The following is a 21,829-nucleotide window of genomic DNA, read 5'->3' on the forward strand; positions in this document are numbered from 1 at the left end:
CCCTTCTTCTTAAGCACTTAGGTATTAATGATGAGAAAAGTGAGCAGGTGTCATGACATTGATGGTTCCTCCCCTTGGGTCTCTCCCGCTTGTAACTCTATTTGAAAGTAGTAATTACATCAAATGTGGGAAATGGTCTATGAAAGAATCATCTGACAATAACAGATAAAAATATAACATTGCTTATCAGAAACATTATCTGAGTAGAAACAGTGTGGTTATAAATGATGAATTAATGACACTGAATGAAAACACCCCTCAAATATGGGCACGTTTTGTTTAACCTGAAATACCTATATCTTTATGTTTCCTCTTCATTCTTAACACGGATGTACTTATTTGGCTAGAGAGGCTGTGGGTGCTAGTACGTTTTTAAGCCTTGTTTTTTAACTTAGTAAATGTGTTAGAGAATTTTAAAACTCCTTTGCCATAGAAGTTTAAACCTCATTTTGAGTAACACAGAGCTGTGTTAGGACAAGTTTGCATAAGGTCCTGAGGTTTTCTGGAGAATGAATGGTCAAGTCAAAGAGTGTTGGACATTGAAAGAAAGTGGCACAAAAATTTAAATGTGCAATTTTAGGTTTATCCTTTTTCATTACCCTATTAATCTTCTGCCATTTTTCTGTGAAGAGTCATAATCAGTAGGGAACCTGTTTTTGGACTACAAGGTAGGAAACAGCAAAAAGAAATAGATCAAAGGTCATTTTACTGAAAAAAAAATGTTTTGAATTTACAACTGTGGGAAAAAAGTGTCAAGAAAAGATTGCAACTGGAAAGAACAGGGGACTCCAGAAGGAGACCCACAAATGACGAAGCAAATGGGCGACACAACGTGACGAGGTGTCTCGTGCTGCCAGCCAGCAACACAGCCCCGATCAGTCTTCTGTCTCCACTACGCAAAACCCCGAGTGAAGAATTCACTGTTCCACGACCCTGTGAATAAACCTTAAATCCACATTCCACCTCTGTTACTTCTGACCTGTACACCCTTGGGAAAATCCCTTTGCCTTGGTCTGCTCGTCTATAAAAGGAGCTAAAATGAGGCCTCGCTCCCAACTGGCGCCCCACTCCCAGCCAGAAGCACACCCTGGACTCTGCAGTCTTGCAAACACAGCCCTGGACCTGAACCCTCACTGGCTAATGCCGCTGTGTCCTTCCTCCCTTCCCAGGAGGCCCCACAGGGGACTGTCTTGGGGCTCCAAACAGTCACGCCCCAGGTCACCTGCTCATGCTGTCTGGCTGCAGACCAACCACGCTGTGCAAAGTATTCAGCAAAACCCACCACCAGACACTTGGTTGGGAAATAAAACAGCTGCTGTTCTGGTCTCACCCTCCCCGAGCTTCTGGAAGCCTGTGACCCTGCTGACCTTCTTCAGCTCCTTGTCTGCTTTCTTCCCTTGACCTCCTAGAAATGACTCCTTTTGGTTCTTTGTCCATTTCCCTGACTTTGTTTTCCTGGTGACACGCCCTCGCTCCTTTTTCTTTAAGGAAGTTTTACCTGCAAGGTTCTGTTCTTAGGCCTAAGTTTTTAACTTGTAAAGTCCATAACATTTTCATGGATGATCTAACACTCTATACCCACATTTTTTTTTAACTTTTTTTTTTTTTTTTTTTGCGGTACATGGGCCTCTCACTGTTGTGGCCTCTCCCGTTGCGGAGCACAGGCTCTGGACACGCAGGCTCAGCGGCCATGGCTCGCAGGCGCAGCCGCTCCACGACACGTGGGATCCTCCCGGACCGGGGCACGAGCCCGTGTCCCCTGCATCGGCAGGCGGACTCTCAATCACTGCGCCGCCAGGGAAGCCCCTTAACTTTTAATTTTTGAGACAACTGAAGATTCACACGCACTTGTAAGAAATAATACAGAGAGAGCCCAGATATCCTTCACCCGAATGGTAACATCTTGAGTAACAATACTATAATATCACATTTGTCATCGAAAGAATTCATCAGTCTTCAGAGTTCACTAGTTTCAGTGCGTGTGTGTATGTGAGTCTAGGCATATAGATGGCATCTATCACACATACAGATGACACATCCACATGCTGACTCATATTCCAAGGCCTAGAGATGGGCTCTTGTCATTTGGGGAGAAGGTGGTTAGGGGGGTAAGCACAGCCCCGAGGTCCTGACACACCCACATGTCTACGAGGGGACCTCCGCCGGGAGCAGAGTGGCCTCACACCATCCCTTTGTGATGCCCGCCTGGTCCCGACGCTCTACCAGCTCCTCGCAAAGTCAGCCCGTCCTTCCAAGTCTGGCTTAGGTCCTTCTCTGTGGGAAGCCCCTATGGTGCTGCCGGGCCACACACGAGTCCTTCTGCCTGAATCCTGTCGCCACCCCCACCCCCCGCCACCATGAGATGAAAAGCTCCTTGGGGACAGAAAATGGACTGTGTTTGTGGGTTTGTGGGTCCCGTGCGTCCTCGATAATACAAAATTTAACTAAGATGGGAAAAGAAAGGCGAGGAGAACAGAAAAAGAGAGGAAACGAGGAAGGAAGGACTTGCTATCACAGAGCACTCTAGAAACCTGGATTTCAACCACCAGATTCTTAAAAAGTAACACAGCGAGTATTAACAAATGGCTACCGTCTTTCCTTTTCCTGTCAACTGGAATGACTATTCTGAAGAATCTTACCCTCTTCGACAGTAAGCAGGTTGCCCAGTTCTGCTGATGAATGAAATTGGACCGGCTCAGAATTCTTCACGTTTGCCAGTGGGAGGAAGGGGTCGTAATCCGTGGATGACAGGTCAGCCAGGGTCAGGGTGTAGCGGCTCTGCTGGGTGTAAGTGCTTGAGCCGCAAACACAGCAGTGCAGAACCTGTGAAGCACGGAAGGGATTGTGTGCCAGGGATGCCCCCAACCTCCTGCCCCCTGACGACCTGTCAAACTACAACAGCACTTAGGAGGTAACTGGGACCATTATACTTTTTCTTCCTTTGATAAACAGATTTTGTCCAACTAAGGCTGTGGATATTCCTACAACAGAAACAGTTCTTTTCATAACGAAGCAGATACAGACCACGTCCCATGAACACTGGGGGATTCTGACCAAACTGCAGTTGTTTGACGATAGCAGTTGGGTAAAGTGCGCGCATCGTGAACTGGGTAACCACTGCTTCTCTAGGATAACTGTTCTGCTCTCACTCCTTAAGTCATTCATTTCTTTTAAAATGCTGAACCCCCATAAATCCTTGTCAAAAGGGCACAGATAAGTATGTGAATGCCTAAAACCTGTTTTGGTGATTCTCTGATGCTGCAGTCCACGCTCCGTGCCCCGAGGCCTAGGGGAGACTCACCCTGTAGATGTAATCCAGCAAGGGGGTCCGGGCCGCGGGCTGCTCGTCCAGGGCCGCCGTGGACACGGGGTGGAGGAGGGTGCCCGCCGGCAGCGCCATGCACCAGTCCAGGAGGCAGAGCAGCAGGGACACGAGGAACTGGAAGACGAAGCAGACCCAGAGCCTCAGGCTGCAGCCTCGCAGACTCCACCCCAAGTGACAGCAAACCTTCAGTGAAGCAGAACCTTCCCGGCATCGCAGCCATTGTTCAGGGACACAGAAATGAATGAGGTTTTCACAGAGAGGCTGTTAGGGCCAGTCCTAACAGGGGATATTATAGATATCCTTGTTTGTTGTTTTTTATTTTTTTGCGGTACTCAGGCCTCTCACTGTTTGGCCTCTCCCGTTGCAGAGCACAGGCTCCGGACGCGCAGGCTCAGCGGCCATGGCTCACGGGCCCAGCCGCTCCGCGGCAGCTCCTAACAGGGGATATTATAAAGGATAGCCCTGTATGTGATAGTATTTGCCATCTGTTTTATTACATTCTTAAAAAACAAACTCTAGAGGGCTTCCCTGGTGGCGCAGTGGTTGAAAGTCCGCCTGCCGATGCAGGGGACACGGGTTCGTGCCCCGGTCTGGGAAGATCCCACATGCCGCGGGGCGGCTGGGCCCGTGAGTCATGGCCACTGAGCCTGCGCGTCTGGAGCCTGTGCTCCGCAACGGGAGGGGCCACAACAGTGAGAGGCCCGCGTACCGCAAAAAAAAAAAAAAACCCTCTAGAGATTGGGATTGACATATATACACTAATATGTATAAAATGGATAACTAGTAAGAACCTGCTGTATAAAAAAATAAATAAAATTCTAAAAAAAAAAAAGTGCCATTCTGTAAAAAAAACAAAGTCTAGGGAGGACCTGGCCGATGTGCCACTTACCTTCTTGTCTGCTTCCACTGAGGAGTGCTCTGCACTTGGTAAAAGAAAAGCAATCGTGGCCACGAGGATCTGCAGAGAAGACAAATTCCCAATCAAACAGACCCCAGTAACAGTTCTGGAAGCCGCATGAAAGGAGGCCCAGGACGGCCTTGCCACTAAAGCCAGCCTGGTGCCAACTCCCAGAGGAAGGTGACATCAAGCGAAGAGTCACCTCAGAGATTTGTGTGACCTGAAAACCAGAAGGCGATGGCCATGCCTGTTTCCACTCTGCTGGCAGTGAAATCGGGGGTCCAGAGGAAGGAGTATTTCTCTCTGCAGTCACACAATCTCCATTTTCCATCTCCACACTTCTCACAAGGAAAGCAACAAATACTTGCAAAAGTAATTCTGAAGATGCTCCCATTTACTTTTCTTATAAATTACCCCAGGTCTCCCCACACCTGCGGCTGCAGGGTAACAGCACCACTTTCATTCTCAAAGGTATTCCAGTTTAGGTGATAAATTATATGGTCGCCCTAAAACCCAACTATACATTTTGCAGCAGCTTATATGCCTATCGTCCAAAGTTCTGTTTCACTCTAGGTCCCTTGAGGTTGAAAATCGCTTGTGATTTCTGCTGTATCTCTGAGAGAACAAAGTGACCTCACGGGTGAAATTTGTCTAGGGCTGAGAGAAAATAAATCACATCCCTTCCTCTGCACTGGGTGTGTACAGAACAGGGCATGTTTAAAAAAGGGCAGCGACAAAACCTGGCAGGAACGGCCGAGCCTTACCAACCACACCTACAGGGTGAGGGTACCTGCCCCTGTGCCAGCCGGCACCTTCACGTGCCACTGACAGCCAGGGTGTTTTCGTGGAGAAGGTTCTTCCTGTTCCTCTCGCCCCCGTCCTCCACCAGTGACCCCACGGAGGGTATTACAGTCGTAATCTCATTACAGCCGGGCGATCACGCTATGGCAGAAAGCTCGGTCCGGGTCTTCAGTCTGGGAGAGGCCCCCACACCCCACCCCCGCCCACACACACAGGGCATCACAACCAGCTGCCGACTCCTTGTTGGCACCATCCAAATTACTCTGGATGAATGAAGCCCAATCAACAAAAGGTCTCTTTGTTGTGGCCGTGTTTGCCTTTCAAACTCCCCAAGTGTAAGGCTGCCCTGGAACACTGGTGGCTTCTTACGTGGTGCCTGAAATCGCAGCTGAGAAGAACCAGCACAATTTACTCTGAAAATGGGTGACTCACACGGCAGTTTAATGGTTGGTTCTCCAACCATTATTTGAGTATCTAGAATTAATTAAATATCCAATGTAATAAAAGGGACACGCTGATGTTTGAGCATTATGGGAAAAAGACTTACTTCTGCAATTTTCCGAGGCAGAGAGGTTTCAAACATCTGAAGCTTTTCCCAGTAGGAAACCAGCAACTGAAGCACATCACAAGCTACCTGGGCCACGATTTTGTTAGGAAACTAGAAAAGAAAACAAAACCCCAAACGAAATAACCTCACTTCACGTGTGCAGTACTCCTAAAGGAGAACCCAACAACGATTTCTTTCCAGCTCCATTTGGGGATCCATGTCCCTGTTGTGCATTAAATATATGAAAAATGTATCTTATCACCAGACAGTTTGTATGTGGTCACTGTCCTGTAACTGCCTTCTGCTAGACTAGCTGTACTAATTTACATAACATTCTATATAAACAAGTAGTTGTCATTTAATCATTTGGAAATTAAAAGCATAAATTCAAATGCCTTATTCAGATCACACAAATGATAGTTTTGCCGACTGGAGGAAACTGAAATGTAGTACATTATTGAGTACCCCCTGTGTACTGAACCTCTAACGAGAATTGTGCTCATTTTCGCCTTGATAACTCTTCATTAACAGCTCCATAAGGCAGTCGCTATCTTCATTTTACACTTGGGGAAACAAGGATTGATCAAAAGCCTTTCTATCCAATGAAATTAAACTTAACCTGCACATATGACATTCTAAGAAATGTGAAAAATGTGAAGCTAGGAGAACATAATTCAAAGTTATGGGATATTCGGTTATTATTGAGTCTGTTTTCTGCGTCTGGCGTGTGCTCAGGGTCCTCTAGGTGCCCCTGTTTCTTGGGAGATGGCACAGCAATGGGGCAGTTCTCGCAGGGACTGTGGGCTGTGGGTGTGGGGGAGGGATGAGGACTCCCAGTGCTCCCTCCCTGGCCAGACCCTGGACCACACTGCCATCCACACCCCACCATCTAGGGCAGAACGCTTTGTCACCAAATCTGTGTCCCTGTCTAGGGAGACCTCTGGACTTGCGTCTCAGCTATTTCCACCCCAGGAGCTCCAGGTTGCAGGAAGCAGATGCCAACTGACCAGAGGGCCACAAAAACAACAGAAGTCAACATTTAGCACCTCAGTGACAAATCACAGTATGAGAAGGGAAAGGTGGTCAGTTTTACTTCTACAGAACAGTTGCTGACTGCTCCCCTCCTGACAGGCACAAGGAAACCTGGGGTGAGAGCATCTGCCCCAAGGGGCTCTGCACAGCCTCCTCCAGCCACCCAGATCTCCCGCCCCCTGACCCTCATGGCCTCTGTCCACTCCTCAAACACTCTGACTTATTTCTGCCCCAGGGCCTTTGCACCTGCTCCTTGCTCTGCCTGGGACACTCATTCCCCAGGTCTGCACTCGGCAGGTGCTGCCACATTTTTCAGATCACGACTCAAGATGTCATCTCCCCCATGAGGCCACCAAGATTGTCCAAAGGCGTGGAGCCCACCCCCTCCAGCTCTTCCGTTCCATCCTCCTCCCCTGCTGTAATTTCTAGACGGCATTAAGGGCTATCAGAGCTGATCCTGTGTTTGTTTGCTTGTTGTTTTGTGTGTTTATCTTCTTGCATCTTATTCTCTGTCGTATTCCTAATGCTGAGCACAGCCCCAAGGAGGTCTGAGGGGACGTCGGCATGTGGAGGGAGAGGAAGAGTAAGAGTGGGCACTGGGGGCATTTCTGCTGCGTCCTGCTGGTCGGGTCACATGGTAGAAACATAAGGTTGGCATGGCTCTTGCATTATGGCCGGAGACAGACAAGGTGACAATGGTGAAATGAGGGACATGGCAGACGAGAGGGCAGAGAGGGATGAGGCGTGAGAGGTGGGGGCAGATGACAGAGAGAAGCCACTGGGGCCGGAGGGGGGGGTGGGGGAACGGAGGGGGAGAGCTGCGCTGAGCCGGGAAGAACGTGGGGTCGGGCAGGGGCCAGTTTCCTTCCAGGCAGTGGGCCCAGGGCCCAGGGTGCAGGCTCCAAGGCAAGAAGGGTCAAGAAGAGCCGCTGTGGAGGTCTGCGAGGGCGGTGGTGTTCCTGACGTGTGGAGGGCTGCGGGATGTGGGGATGAAACGTATCACCCACTTGCTCACCAGCACATGCCCACGGGGTACCAACAATGTACCCGGCACTGAATGAGCAGCACAGAGGACACAGGTACAGGGTGACACAGTCCCTGCTCTGAAGGAACTGGCAGCTTGGTGCAGCAGACAGGGGCCCGCTCACGGACGTCTCTCTCTGGCAGCAGCACGGAGGGCAGATCTGCAGGTCCAGGCTCGGGCCATGGGGGTCGGGGTGGGGGTGGGCTGGGGAGGAGGCCGAGGGAGCCAGCTGTGGGAGGGGTGGCCCCGGGCAGCAGGCGGGAGTGATCGAAGGCCGTTCAGGACCCGGTGACCAGGACCATGGTGGTGAGGAAGGGAGAGTCGACTATGGCTCCTAAGATGGGCAAGAGAAGGACAGTGGGGCTGAGGGCAGGAACGCAGGGCCCGAGCGCCGATGCTGCCACTCGCCCATGAGGACGCCGGAGTCTGTAAGTCTGGCTCTGGCTTAGCAGAGTCCCACCCCGCTGCCCACACGAGCTCCCACCCGCAACAAACGAGTAGCCGAGTGGACTTCTCCAGAGGCTGCACAGCCCTTTGTTCCCGTCGCTGTCACGGCCAGAGGCTGCTTTTTATCGACACCCCCTGGCGGGCGCTTCCCTAGCTTTGCTGCCCATGCCCTTCCCGTGCCTGAGGGGACACCTATGTCAACCTCGCCAAGCGCTCCTGGAGGGCACGGTTCCAGCAGAGCAGAGCCCGGAGACGGAGCCATGCAAAGCCCACAGGCAGAACTCGTGCTCCCTGCTGCCAACCGGGCAGGTAGGGCCGAGCCTCCTCCTCCCCCCCACCCCCACCCCCCCCCCTCCTCCCCCTCCCCTCCCCCTCTTCCCCCTCCCCTCCCCTGAGCTCTCCTCCCCCTGGTAGAGCCCCAAGCCCCCTAAGGCCCTCTTCCCAGAGTGGCCACTCATCGTCCCCCGTGTTCCTTGAGGCTGCTCTTTCCTCTCTGGCCCTCGGTTCTCTTATATTGATGTGCTCCCCCTTCCAACCAGCACGGCGACACAGGCACTGAAAGGTGACGGAGCTGCCCCAGGGCCCAGGACTTCTGTCCAGGAGTTCTCCTCTGTTATTTACAACGTTTAAAGGGAGGCCAATCTGACTGATCCTGGCCCTCTGATTTCTCAGCAATTCAAGCTGGAGCAGGTTCCCTGGCCTTCCCCTTAGTCGCCTTCTCTTTTATTTCTAAAATGGGGGAAGCAGCAGTGTCCACACGGGTGGCGGGATTCCATGGCTCAGTCCGTGCACTGCGCTGGGACGCCCCTGACAGGGCAAGGGCTCGACACGGCAGGTACATTCTCTTCTGCTGCCTTAATGTTTCTCCTCATAATTACAGAAAAATTAAAGAACTTTTTGAAAATTTACAGAAATACTAAGAAAAATCTGGCCCAGCATGAGGTGAGCACGCAGCACATGGCAGCTCTTCTTACTAACAAAGCCAAAGAAGAGAGACATCCTCAAAGTGCCCAAGGCCCCACTGACGTGAAGCACTCAGGCTGTTGCCCAGGAGCTGCCTGGTCTCTCCTGGTCCTGCCGAGGAGGCCAGGGCATGAAACCCCACTTTCTTGTCACTCCAACCCACAGGTGACAGGCATCCTGCTTGCCCCAGGAGCTGCCCAGCCACCAGAGGAACCCACTGGGCCGGTCCACGAAGCTCAGGCTATGGACAGCCAGGCCGCAGCCGCCAGTGGGTAAGCAACCATGGATGGCTTTGCCAGGACCCCTCACAGAACGTCCAACGTGGCTCTGAGAGAAAAGATTTCTGAATCAAAACTTCTCTGTAATGTAGGGGGAAATAGAAATGGGGCTAATTCAAACTAAAACGGGTTGAATACCTGGGAAACAGCTTAATGTCAAATACACATGACGAACTGGCAATACCTTCAAAGTGACGCCTATCACGTTGACGGCCTCTCTCAGCTGAGGATGGTTCGTGCCCTGTGCAAGCTCTTCACAGATCCAGACCCCAAGGGAGCAAATGGCAATGCACCTTTTGAAAAAGAAGGAGACAAGGAGGAAAACTCTCACGAAGAGATGAATTTTCTTGGTATTTTCAAATGACAAAATATTTTAAGCCTTGTTTACAAAGTACAAAAGTTACAGACATATTAACAAAATGTCTTCTTGAGAAAAAAGATAAGGTACCCTCAACAGACCAGTTTGCAGGACAAATAGAAATATTCATAATGGTTAGTAATTAAATATTTAATGAAATAAATGGTATATTTTCTGTTAATTGTCACAGCACATGTATCACTTACTTTTGCTGAAACTAATTTTTTTATTACAATTTCTTGCTTCAGGATATTTTTGAGGAAGAATCAAAACCATGAATCTTAGAAGATTGTTGGAAATTGAGTTTGTAATTGTTTTCCTTACAATAAAATACACAACACTTACCAAAAACAGAGGACAAATCCTGTATTTTATCGTAAAGAATACCTGAGTACAACTTTCAAAATAAGTTTCACTGTTACTTCTTTTAAACAATGTGTTAAGACAAAATACTCTTTAAGTTGTATACTCCTTTAAAAATTACCTTTCTCAATTATAAATCAAGATTGGATGGTAATTCTCTTTGGAATTGATACACTCAATATCTTTTGCAATGATCAAAAAGTCACATTCTTCTGAACGTTTCCTGAATGCACGTATATGAAATTTAAATGCCTGCCCCCCAGCCTGCTCACTTTCTGAACAAAAAGGGGCTTCAAACCACTACTTGGAACGAGATGCTTGCTGTAATATGTAATATGCTGTTCTCTGTAGCAGGAGGTCACATCCAGGGCCAGTCAAACCGGACACACTGCCCATCCCTCCACACTGAACGTCCCTTAAAGGCCATCAGTATAATTCAGCAATTAAAATCAAGCTATTTTGAGGTTTTAAAACCACCATACTTCACTGGATTCTCACCTCTTTCGATCAGAATGGACTAGGTGCTTCCGAACCAGTTAATTAAAACCCCTTTGGCGACCATGTCACCTTCTACCAAAACTCCCTCGGTAACAGCTGTGCTTTTGCCTCGGTTACAAGGTGTGTGCCGGGCCTTTCTTGTTTCTCCGGCGCCGGCATTAGCCTCCACACCTTCCTGTCTAGAATTGTCTACATGTCTCTCTTCTCTTGCCCAATTCCTAGAAACTGCCCTTTGCATCTTAGTCTATAGTCATTCCCAAGAACTCTATATTCTTTCCCAAAGCCTCTTTATCTTCCCTCAGCCGAACTCAGACTGATTGTTTGACCCATGAAAACTATACCACTTGGAATTATGCCCCAAATCATGCTGTTACCATTTTAAGAGCTGCTCTTCCTTTGAGTGCATGTGTGTATATATAGGTGTGTATATTCTTTTTTTTTTTTATGACCCATTAACCTATTTGTTAAGTGTAATTTGTTAAGAGCTCTCGTTTCTAGGAACACCTGCATTTCTCTGTAACTATTAGCCTTGCACTATGGAGAATACTGTGACCTGTAAAATGGTTTTATAACCTAAGCTACTCTCACCTGCCTTGAGTTTTAAGTCACACTCGCTTATAACAGCTCTTCCTGCTATTTTCTCTCTTTGAAATTCATCATTTAACATCCTCATTTAGCATCTTCCTATTCTTACACTCCCAGTGACTCCTCATGTTCTCTATATCCCCAGTATGTCCTTCGTGATTGTGAATGAGTTTTATCTATCAAGACTCTTTTTTAAGCTAATGGCAGTATTACCTTACTCTCAGTCTGTATTCCAATACACTCTCTTAATACTGTTTGCTACTATGCCACCTCATACCACTCCAATTTATATAACAAAAACTTCTTGTTTTTTCTTAATTTTTCTGAATTACTATCACTCACAATTATAACTATATTCTCTCTCAGTTCTCCTCCATTTATTTGAATCTTGATCATATTTCAGTCTGCTTGCTTACCTACACTCATATGACCTTAATTTCATTGCCTAACTCCTTTTACACACAACTAAGAAAGACTGACTATATTATACATATTTCTATTCCACTTTTAACTCCACAGGAATTTGGCTTTCTACACTAAAGGAAAAGAGGGAAGAAAGATACTGCCAAGACTTGTTGAAGGTCTGAATGTAGCAGGTGCAGGTAAAGGAGAAATCAAGGATTTTCCCAAGTTTCTGACTTGACAGTCTGGGCAGATGATGGTGACAAGTACTGAGATGATGTCTGAGGACAGTTAGGCTCTGGGGCAGACAGCAGACTCAAGGCTTCAGTTATAGTTGTGTTAAGTTTACATGTGTTAAGACACCCAAGTTGAGATATCAAGTAGGCAGTTTAATATAAAAGCCTGAATATTTAAGGGGTTGACAGAAGGGGCCAGGAAAATAAACTCAGTATCATCAGCAAGCAGATGGTGTTAAAAAAAGTCTGGTGAAATGAATAAGAGCACCTAGGAACGTCATGCAGAGGGAAAGACAGCCAGCCCTAAACCCTGAGTCACTCTAACCCCCAGAGGTAGGTAGAGAAGGCAGACAGGAGAGGAACAGCTACAGTGACAGAGGAGCAAAATCAGAATATTACATTCTAAGGAACTGGCATTGTTCAGGAGGAGGATAAAGACAGACTAAGAACTAGCAAGATAAGTAGGCATATTAAAATTTCTAAGGCAGCCTCTAAAAGAACTGAAAGTCTATGACTTCTAAAAAAATAGAGGTAATAAATGGAATGTGAAAAAAACACAATCACTCCCAAAAACAGGAAGGAAGGAAGGAAGAAAAGGTGAGTGAAAAAAAATGAAGGTAAAAAAACAGGAGAAAATGAAAGAAATATTGAAAAAGACAAATAGCAAAGTATAAAATAAGATGAAAGATTTACATCCAAATATATCAGTAACTACAGTAAATGCAAACGAACTAAAGCTTCAGTTAAAAGCTAAAGATCAGACAGGATAAACACATAAAATCAAGTATGTACAGCTTTTGCAAAGACATTTAAAAGAGAAGAATATAGAAAGGTTAATTTAAAAGAAAATATTATTTAAAAATATAGCTGAATCAATATCAGACAACTGGTCTTTAAGATAAAAAAAATCACCCTTAAAGATAAAGAGGTCACTACATAAATATAAAAGATTTGATTAACTATAGAGATAGGATAATTTTACACTTCTGTGCAGCTAATAACATAGCTTCAAAATATATAAAACAAAAATTGACAGAAATACGAAGAGAAATATATAAATGCACCATAAAATTGGGAGATTTTTAACATATCTTTCTCAGTAAATGATCTAGATGATGAAAAAAATAGAAAGAATGTGTAATATTTGAAACACATGATTTAAAAAATTAATCTAATGGACACATCTAGAACACTACACCCAACAACTGAAGAATAGTATATACATTCTTTCAAGCATATATGGGACATTTGCAAAAACTGACTACATATTGGACCATAAAGCAAATCTCAACAATTCCAAAGACCAACAACATTTTTGATCCACAATGCAATTAACTAAGACATCAGCAGCATAAAGATAAATAGAAAGAATGATATTTTTGGAAATTAAGAAATATATTGCTCAATAAATCATGACTCAATGAAGGAATCATAATGGAAATTGGAAAAGCTTTGTAGTGCAAAAATATTACATATCAAAACTTAAAGAACTCAGACAAAGTAGCACCTAGAAATAAACATATGGACTTAACTGTTCATATTTGCATAAAAGAAAGGCTGAGAATTAATATACTAAGTATACAACTTCAAAAGTGAGAAAAAGAATTATAGAATGTAAAGGAAGTAGAATGAACATTAAAAAAAGAGCAGAGAGTAGGAAATTAAAATATAGAATAGAGAGGTTGAACAAAGACAAAAGTCCCTTCTTTGAAAAGACCAATAAAATTGACAGATATTTGGTAAGACTAGTGAGAAAAATCAGAGAACACACAAAAAGTGTCAGAGATTAAAAAGTGCTTATAGCTATAGAAGTGAAAGAGATAAAAGATAGCAAAGGGATAATGGAAACACCGTGGATGCCACAATGTTTCAAAACTTGGAATGGACAAGTTTTTAGAAAATTTTAGTTTATCTAAACTGTCGAAAAAAACCTTTTCCTTAAAATCATTGAAGAAAATGAGTCCGTGGTGAACCTTCTTATAAAGAAAATACCTTGATAGTTTTACTATCAAGGTCTATGAAATAAATACACAAGACTATCAAGTCCAATTTTACAAAAACTCTTGCTGACTGAACAGAACGAAACAGCACTTTGCTCATTTTGTGAGACTATATAACCTTGTAATCAAACCTGACAAGGACAGGATGGGGAGAGAAAATTAAAGGCCATGAATATAAATGCAACTTTCCTGAACAAAATGTTAGTCAAATCAGATCCAGTGCTGTGTAAACCAAGTTGTGTTTATCCCCAAATGCAAGGTTATTTAATATTATCAAATGGATCATGAATTTACAGCTTCTGGTAACGGCAGACTAGAAAATTGTGACTAAACCGTCCACTGAAGGTAAGTGAAGAAGTCAGACAAAATACAAAAGAAAAAACCCTTGAAAATGATCGGAGAGCTAACAAGACAGTGCAAGTGCCCGCTGCTCGCTTGGAACCGGCCCGGAGGGAGCAGGACACGAGCAAGAGGCGGAGCTGGGGTTCTGGTGACCTTACAAGCTTGGAGGTTGAGGATCAGAAACTGCTGTGCCCGCCACCAGTGCTCCCAGCTCCGGGCCTCACCTGGGGAGAACAGATAGGAACTTTTCACTCTGTACGTGCCCCAGAAAACCTCCTGTCTTGGCCACAGACTGCCAGCAACCTCAGATGCCTGGTGGAAGCAACCAAAATGTTTCCAGACATTGCTGAATGTTTCCTGGGATACAAAAGCACTGCCGATTGAGAATCACTATGCTGTAAGTACATCATTTTTATACATTTCGGTTTATCCTTCCATTTTCTTCCTTGTTAAAAATATCAGGGATACACCTAGGTATTCACAATCTTGCTTTTTCTTACACAACAGGTAGCATGTGCTACACACAATCATCTACACCTTGTGCTTTTCACTTAATAATGGCACCTTTGAAAAAATTAATAAAGCATTTTCCGCACATAATTCTTACTGTACTTTTTAGTGTAAGAGTAATGTGAAAGAATAAGTATTTTTTAACATTAACTGATTACACATGAATGTGTATCTTAAAATTCTAAACTAGTTTACCTTTTATTTAGCATTTACCTTGCACTCTCATTTGGTTCCTCTGTGGCATTCTTCAGTAAAATACTTATGAGGTAGTGCTAAAAACACAAAATGACGTAAAATAAAAACCTTGTTTAGTAGTCGATTTCCCACATGTTCTGTCCTCATTCTAGGCAGTGAGGGGCCACTGAAGGACTGGGGGAAGGACACAAGGGGCTCAGGGGAGCAGCATGGTGGTCTCAGCCGGGGGCTCGCAGGGCTTGGAGCCTGCCTAGGGAAGAGCTTTCCTGTGTATACGATAAAAACCAAGCAGAGCAAATGACTCTTCGTCATAGGAAAAATCTCGGTTTTCTTTTACTTCAACTGGATTATACATCGTACACTGAATTACACATTGTACTTGTGTACTATAGATAGATAAATTAATTGATTGATTTGAAAAGCATTTTTCTTTGCCCCAAAGTCAGCTGAGGAGAGACTGTTTAATTTTATTCTCCAAGGATTAATTTAGAACCTCAAATAGTAGTAGTATTTAATCAGGCCAACAATGGGATTGAATGTTTTGCTTATTTCAATTACTTCTTATAAATTCATTGGATGCACTAATGCAGCATAGTTACACTAATAAAATTATTACAAAGGATGATTCATTACATAATCATGATCCGTAGGCATGATAAACAGATCTAATAAAAAACACCCGAGGAACCTAACCATCGCTCTCCATCTAGTTCATTTAATCCCCCCAAAACCAGCCTTCTAAAAAAACAACTGATACATCTAAACAATATAGCCGAACTTTCAGGGATAAGCAGCTCAATGCATAATAATGGAAGAGAGAACCACACAGCTCGAGTTAGAAGATGCTAACCAGGGCTTCCCTGGTGGCGCAGTGGTTAAGAATCTGCCTGCCAATGCAGGAGGGCATGGGTTCGATCCCTGGCCCGGGAAGATCCCACATGCCGCAGAGCAGCTACTGAAGCCTGCACGCCTAGAGCCCGTGCTCTGCAACAAGAGAAGCCACTGCTATGAGAAGCCCGCGTACCACAACGAAGAGTAGCCCCCGCTCACCTCAACTATAGGACGCCCGTGCACAGCAGCGAAGACCCAACACAGTCAAAAATAAAAAATAACTAACTAAATAAATAAATTTATAGAAGATGCTAACCTGAGATTCGGTCATTGCATCACGTACCTTGACATCTTCCGTGCCCCTGGTGACTTCAGTAACTTCGGGCACCGGCTGCCACAGAGGGATCTCGCGGTAGGTGTTGGGAAAGCAGACCAGAGACCCGAGAATGGTGAGGGCTTCCAAACGAGGGGCCTGCACACGGCAAAGGGAAGTGAGACACACATTTTCCTTCTGGTTATAAACGTTAGATAAGCAACAATGTGTTTTACTTTTTCATGATTTTGAGGCAGCCCTGTTGGGGCAACGGCATCAGGGGTGAAGTTTCCTGTTTCCTGTTTTACTTCATTTTTTAAATACAAAGATTTGAAACTACTAACACCAAAATGTTCAGGTTTTTCAAAGTTGGTCAGTGAGCACACAGCTTCTCGTTACATGACCCCCACAACACAAGACCCACCAGTTCCCATCCAGGCCTGGGCTCACCTGACCCCGCACAGCAGGGGATGCAGCTGACAGCTCCCGTGCACCTGGGAGCCCTTCCATCGCTTGGACACCTTTCTTGGTTCCCGAGGGGACCTGACAGTCTCCTTGCTGGGACCCCTCTCCTCCTCAGGATATAGACTCCAGGGTGCTGAGTGCAATTCTCGGCCCTCTTCCCTCCGAGATCTACACTCAACTCGTCCGGGATGTCCAGACCCGAGGGTTTAAATGCCTCCTACGTGTCGCCGACCCCTCAGCACCTCTCGGTAGCCCTGGCTTCCTTCCTGAGTCCAGATCGGCAGATCCGACTACCTGTTTGCCATCTGCACTCGGGGTCCAGAAGCCATCTCCCCTGACAAGCGCCCCCTCGCCACAGGGTGCTATGGTTCTGTGTGACACCACCCAGCCTCCATCACTGCCCCCTTACCTGCTACCTGTACCTTCCTCTATTTTCCTGTTAAGAAAATGTCTAAATGTAAAAGTAGACAGAATGTTATATCCATGCACCCAATGCCTAGACTCAAGATGTTACCACTCTTGCCTCATTTATCTCCTTTTTGTTTTTTTCATTTCAATATTTAAAATGTTTAAAAGTTTTCCACTTTCAGTTTTAAAGCAAATTCAAGACATTGTGTCATTGCACCTCTGTGTCCTCCAGCATCCCTGCTTTGGGTTTTCCCTTGGTATTCATCACTTCCTGACGACGCGTTACGTATTCATTTGATGTTTGCATTCCCCACGAAGACAGGGGGCAGACAGTCTTCGTCACTTCTCTCCCCCGAGGATGCCCAGTGAACACCACCTGGGGACAAGGTGGTGGCTGTGGTTCTCATTCACGGACGGACAGGGCCCACCCTGCAGGTCTCCGCATCAGCTTTGCTTCTTCCATGAAGACTTTTCTAACAGATGCCTTCCCTTCCAGCTCTCATCACGCAGAATTAACTGGTCCCACACTGGCACCCCTCTGGGTTCTGGAGGTGCTTCTATTGTGGCTGCTAGAAACTTATGTGCAAATATTAACGCTTAGTTTACCTGTCCGATTCCCGGAGGATGGGTGCCCTGTCACATTTACGCAGGCCAGGTCCTGGCATATAGTACGTCCGCAGTCAGTGTTTCTCCCACAGACTTGTTCTTTCGGCCTTCACTAATGGTTCCCTTGACCCACCATATAGTCTTGGTTTGAACCTCGCTGAGGCTGATTTTTTCCCCTGAGTCGTGTGTGACTCTGTAACCACTGGATACAAAACAATAGCTCCTACATAAAATAAAGAGCTGTTACGCAGCTTTATTCAAAGAACGGAGTAAATCTAGATAATTTTTTTGCCTGGGTACTGGGCCTGTGGTGAGCCCCAGTTTACACACAGAAGAGTGAGGCCTGTGCGTCTGTTGCCCCAGGATGGATGACTAGTACCCACAATGCTGGGAAGGACCCTGGGCCTGGCTGGGCAGGGCTGCAGGATGGAGAATGGGAAGAGAATTACATGTAATATCCCATGCTGTGTGTACATCAGGATGCATCCACTCTGCCGCTGGTGGACTTTCGGATCGTCTCTAGTTTGGAGCTGTGATAACAATGTTTGCTGAGCACGACCTTCCCCCACCTCCTGGGTACTTGTGCACGCGTTTCTCTTTCCCTCATGGCCTCAGCAGGCAGATCTACGTAGCAGGAGTCCTCCAGGCTTGTAATTAACAGAAAATTCTGACTGAGCAGGTGTGTCCCTATCCGAACACCTCTCACTAGTTCTCCTACAATTTTAAACCTCAAGTTTAAACTCAGTGATTCAACGTAATTCAGAGTTATTGTTCCTTTATGTAACATAAATCTTACCCTCACATTCTCATATTTTCTCTCTCTCTCTTTCTCTTTAAACAAATGTTTTGGAAGGCCACTTTAATAGCTCATCTAGCCGAAAGATACATTTTCACAGAGAATGACCACCGTGCATGATATTATCACTAGAAAGGGCGCCCGCATTTTCACAGGAAACTCTCAGAGCAAGTAAGGAAAATTTCAATAAAGTATTTTCCTTCCTATATCCTGTTTTTTCAATTTTTTTTCCAGTTTTTCAATTTTTTTCCCAAAGGTTTTTCAATGTTGATTTGAATGGTTAAAAGTAAATTAGAAGGTTCCTTGAGAATGATTATCCTACAAAAAGTTTTTCAGAAATAAGTATGAAAAGTTGTCATAGTCTTTACAAAAAAGAAAAACAGATGAACAAATTCAACATTTTCCTTCTTTCTTCCTTCTTTTCACTCATCCATCCCTTTTGCTCCTGTCTCTCTTCCCTCCCCTTTGCTTTTTAATTTACCCCTAGAAGAAAAAGCGCATGAAATACCAGCTATACAAAGCATTCAAAAAACAATTTAATTCAAAACCCAGGGTTGGAGTTTGAATTTGCCCTGCAGTGAAGAAATAAGTAGAATAAGAAAGTAACGACGAGTCAAACAGAATTTAGGTAGCTAGATACTCACACTGATTTCAATAGAAGTGCCTGGCAAACAGTAAAGCTAGTTTTATTTACACCATTTAAAGAAGGGAAAACTGGCTCTGAACAGGTAACAGCTATACAGAGCACAACTGTGAGAGGCCTTTAAATTGAAATGGGTGAGAGTGTCCTCTCAAAGGCGTTAGTACATCGCCCTAATAGTGGAGGTAAAGGAGGAGACTACAAATCAATTCTTTTCGTAGCCCTTAGTGCTCACTTAGTCCACTTGCTTCTCATTTCTTAGTACAAGAATTCTGCCGAGTTTTATGGCATATGAATACAACGATATATATTAATTTTCCGGTTAAAAATTTTAGTGTTCTAACATTTTAAGAAACTATTTTCTATTAGACTTATAACTAAGACTTAATAATAGAAAAAAAACCTTATTGATGATGTACACTTAAAATTCTCTCTTGGGCTTCCCTGGCGGCGCAGTGGTTGAGAGTCCGCCTGCCGATGCAGGGGACGCGGGTTCGTGCCCCGGTCCGGGAAGATCCCACATGCCGCAGAGCGGCTGCACCCGTGAGCCATGGCCGCTGAGCCTGCGCGTCCGGAGCCTGTGCTCCACAACAGGAGAGGCCACAACGGTGAGAGGCCCGCGTACCGCAAAAAAAAAAAAAAAAAATCTCTCTTGACCACAGACGTTAGTGTCTGTGCCACCATTTACTGAAAAATGCTAGTAAGATTCTAGGAGACCAGTCCTGCCTCTGACTGTGTAAATGTGCTGCACTATTAGTGAGGACATGATTTCTCACACTCTGGCCTTTTGATGAAACGCCTTTCCACTACCAGTGTGTCATCTTATCCTACAATTTCACACGTCAGCTGCCAGGGCATCTACCCGAGAGCCCGGTTTCACGTTGCACTAATGAGTCAACACCTGTTAGGAGTGGAGAAATCTGAACCTTGTTAGCCGCTGTGAAGCCTCCTGGGAGCTGGGATGCTGAGCATTGTCACACTCACCGCCAGCGTGTCTGCACTGAGGACCCTGACGGCGGCCGTGATGAAGTCCCCCACCAGCATGGAGAAGCCGGGCAAACCCAGGGAGAAAAAGCGGGGTGGGCAGTGCCTTACAATGGTATTTAAGATATCCTAGAAGGGGAGAAAAGAAAACACAACTGTAAGTTTCCAAAATTCCAAAGTCATCAGTTCGTCTGTACATATGACTACTGTGAGCTTATCTGAAAGAACACAGACCACGGAACTTTTTCAGTGAAAAGCGTTCCAGGAGATGAGCTAGTCCAGGGGCTATTGTACTCATTTTACACGTAAGAGGATGGAGACCCGACACTGTGAGGTGACTTGTCCAAGACCTGAATTGTGGCATTGGGACTAGACACTCTTCCATCTTCCATGTAGAGGTGGGCTCCTCGGACAAGCTACAGGAGTGCTGAGGTAAATAAATAAATTAAACCTGCAAGCAGCTATCACTTCTTATCTTCTTCAATTTTCAAAAGTCAAAGCACACTGGTCTATTACAAACTCCTGAAGTAGGCAGAGATGGAAACTTGCATTCTTCGGGCAACTCCCGTGTGAAACAATGGGAGTGGGGGTCCCGCTGGGATGGGTCACACGCCAAAGTCAGGTGGTCGGTGGGGCTCCGGGTAGAAGTGGGTGGCAAGGCACGTGTGCCCAGTGCTGCGTGTGGACCATCTGCCCCCAGACACCTGGTGTCCCTGGGTCTGGAAGGGCCTTTCACTGGTGGGTGGCCGGCTGGCCCCTGCCCACCAGCTCTGTTCTGAGGCGTTGCCTCATTCCAGCCCGTGGCAGACCAGGGCTCTTCTCCTGGACGGCGTTCGTGCCATCCACGGCCAGGCCGCGTCTCTGAAGCCATCTGTGCGAGTGTGTGCAAAGGGGATTAGTAAGAAAACCACAAACTGCTTTTATGCAGTTCTAGGCCAAATGCATTCATCAAATGCACTGAAGTGCTGTAGCTATGGGACTTGTAGTTATATAACCTAGAGTTAGTCGCAAAATACAAGAAGCAAAATACCAAAACAACAACAACGACAAAAAGCCCCCCAAAACCTCTGGTTTGTTTTCTCAAATTTCAGTGTAGCTATTTGAAAATCCTTTAAAATAATCCTGATTTAACTTGATTAAATTCGAGCAAGGGATAGCAGTGTGCTCGATTCTAACACCTTAAGTTCTTTTTCATAAAAATAACCTTATTGAAGAACTTGTATCTTAAAAGAGAACCTTTAGGTGTTCACAAAACATTTTTTCTAAGACTTCTTCCTCACATAGCAGGCTCATTTAGCATCTACAAATCATGCTGCGTGTGTCCTTAAAATGATGGCGCAGTGCTTTATTAGAACTCTTATATGGTAAATTATTTAGCAAGTACTAACTTAAGGTTTTAGCATTGCAGCAGACTTTTTCCTATACCAAAAATAAACAGAGAGACAAACAGATAAATAGACAGATAAAAGGGAGGAAGGAAGGAGGAAAGGAAAGAAAAACCCGAACCACGCTTCCCCTGGGTTAATGTTTAAACCTGCTGTAATCACGTCCTTTGATACATTTCAGTGTCCACATCAACCAAGGCAAACATTCTAGGGGCTGAGCAGATGGACACTGCAGTTTAGAAAGTGTGTGGTCAACTCCCGCTCTGAGCGCAGAACAAAAGATCCACCTTTTTCATAATGAAGCCTCTGATTAATGCCCTGGACTCCTCACCACACACCTGTAATTACTCACAGAGGTACGCTCTGTGGTGGGCCTCGTCTCGGGGTATCAGGCATCAAGGTCTCGGGCAGCAGATGGAAGCACGCTTCTGTTGACATCTGCTGCCACGAAAGGATTCGTGCAAACCTGGCTCGCAAGGTAGTAGAATGCCGTGCGTGGGAAGATTAATAATGCAAACAACCATGATGTTAACTTTGTTAGGTTTGTGTTAATTCCATCTGTTGAGAGGAGGAACCGAGCCTTGAACCGTGTGGGTT

General features: G+C 45.6%; 1 protein-coding gene across 4 annotated transcripts in view; it reads right to left on the reverse strand.

Moving 5' to 3' along the window:
* The window catches only part of RALGAPA2 (Ral GTPase activating protein catalytic subunit alpha 2), a 282,446-nt gene that overhangs the window by 111,191 nt on the left and 149,426 nt on the right, over nt 1-21,829 (reverse strand). For all 4 annotated transcript variants that reach the window (XR_003435157.1, XM_027118095.1, XM_027118094.1 and 1 more), the window contains 8 exons: nt 19,848-19,976; nt 15,979-16,107; nt 14,823-14,881; nt 9,500-9,608; nt 5,572-5,682; nt 4,215-4,283; nt 3,302-3,439; nt 2,640-2,823 (listed from right to left, as the gene is read on the reverse strand). Coding sequence is in view for 3 of the 4 variants with exons in the window: in XM_027118095.1 (XP_026973896.1) it covers nt 2,640-2,823; nt 3,302-3,439; nt 4,215-4,283; nt 5,572-5,682; nt 9,500-9,608; nt 14,823-14,881; nt 15,979-16,107; nt 19,848-19,976 (928 nt within the window). In the remaining variant the exon portion in view is untranslated. The remainder of the gene's footprint in view (nt 1-2,639; nt 2,824-3,301; nt 3,440-4,214; nt 4,284-5,571; nt 5,683-9,499; nt 9,609-14,822; nt 14,882-15,978; nt 16,108-19,847; nt 19,977-21,829) is intronic.

Source organism: Aethalodelphis obliquidens, unplaced genomic scaffold, assembly GCF_003676395.1.
Source record: "Aethalodelphis obliquidens isolate GAN/ISIS:26980383/991018 unplaced genomic scaffold, ASM367639v1 scaffold18, whole genome shotgun sequence".
Classification (NCBI taxonomy): Eukaryota; Metazoa; Chordata; class Mammalia; order Artiodactyla; family Delphinidae; genus Aethalodelphis; species Aethalodelphis obliquidens.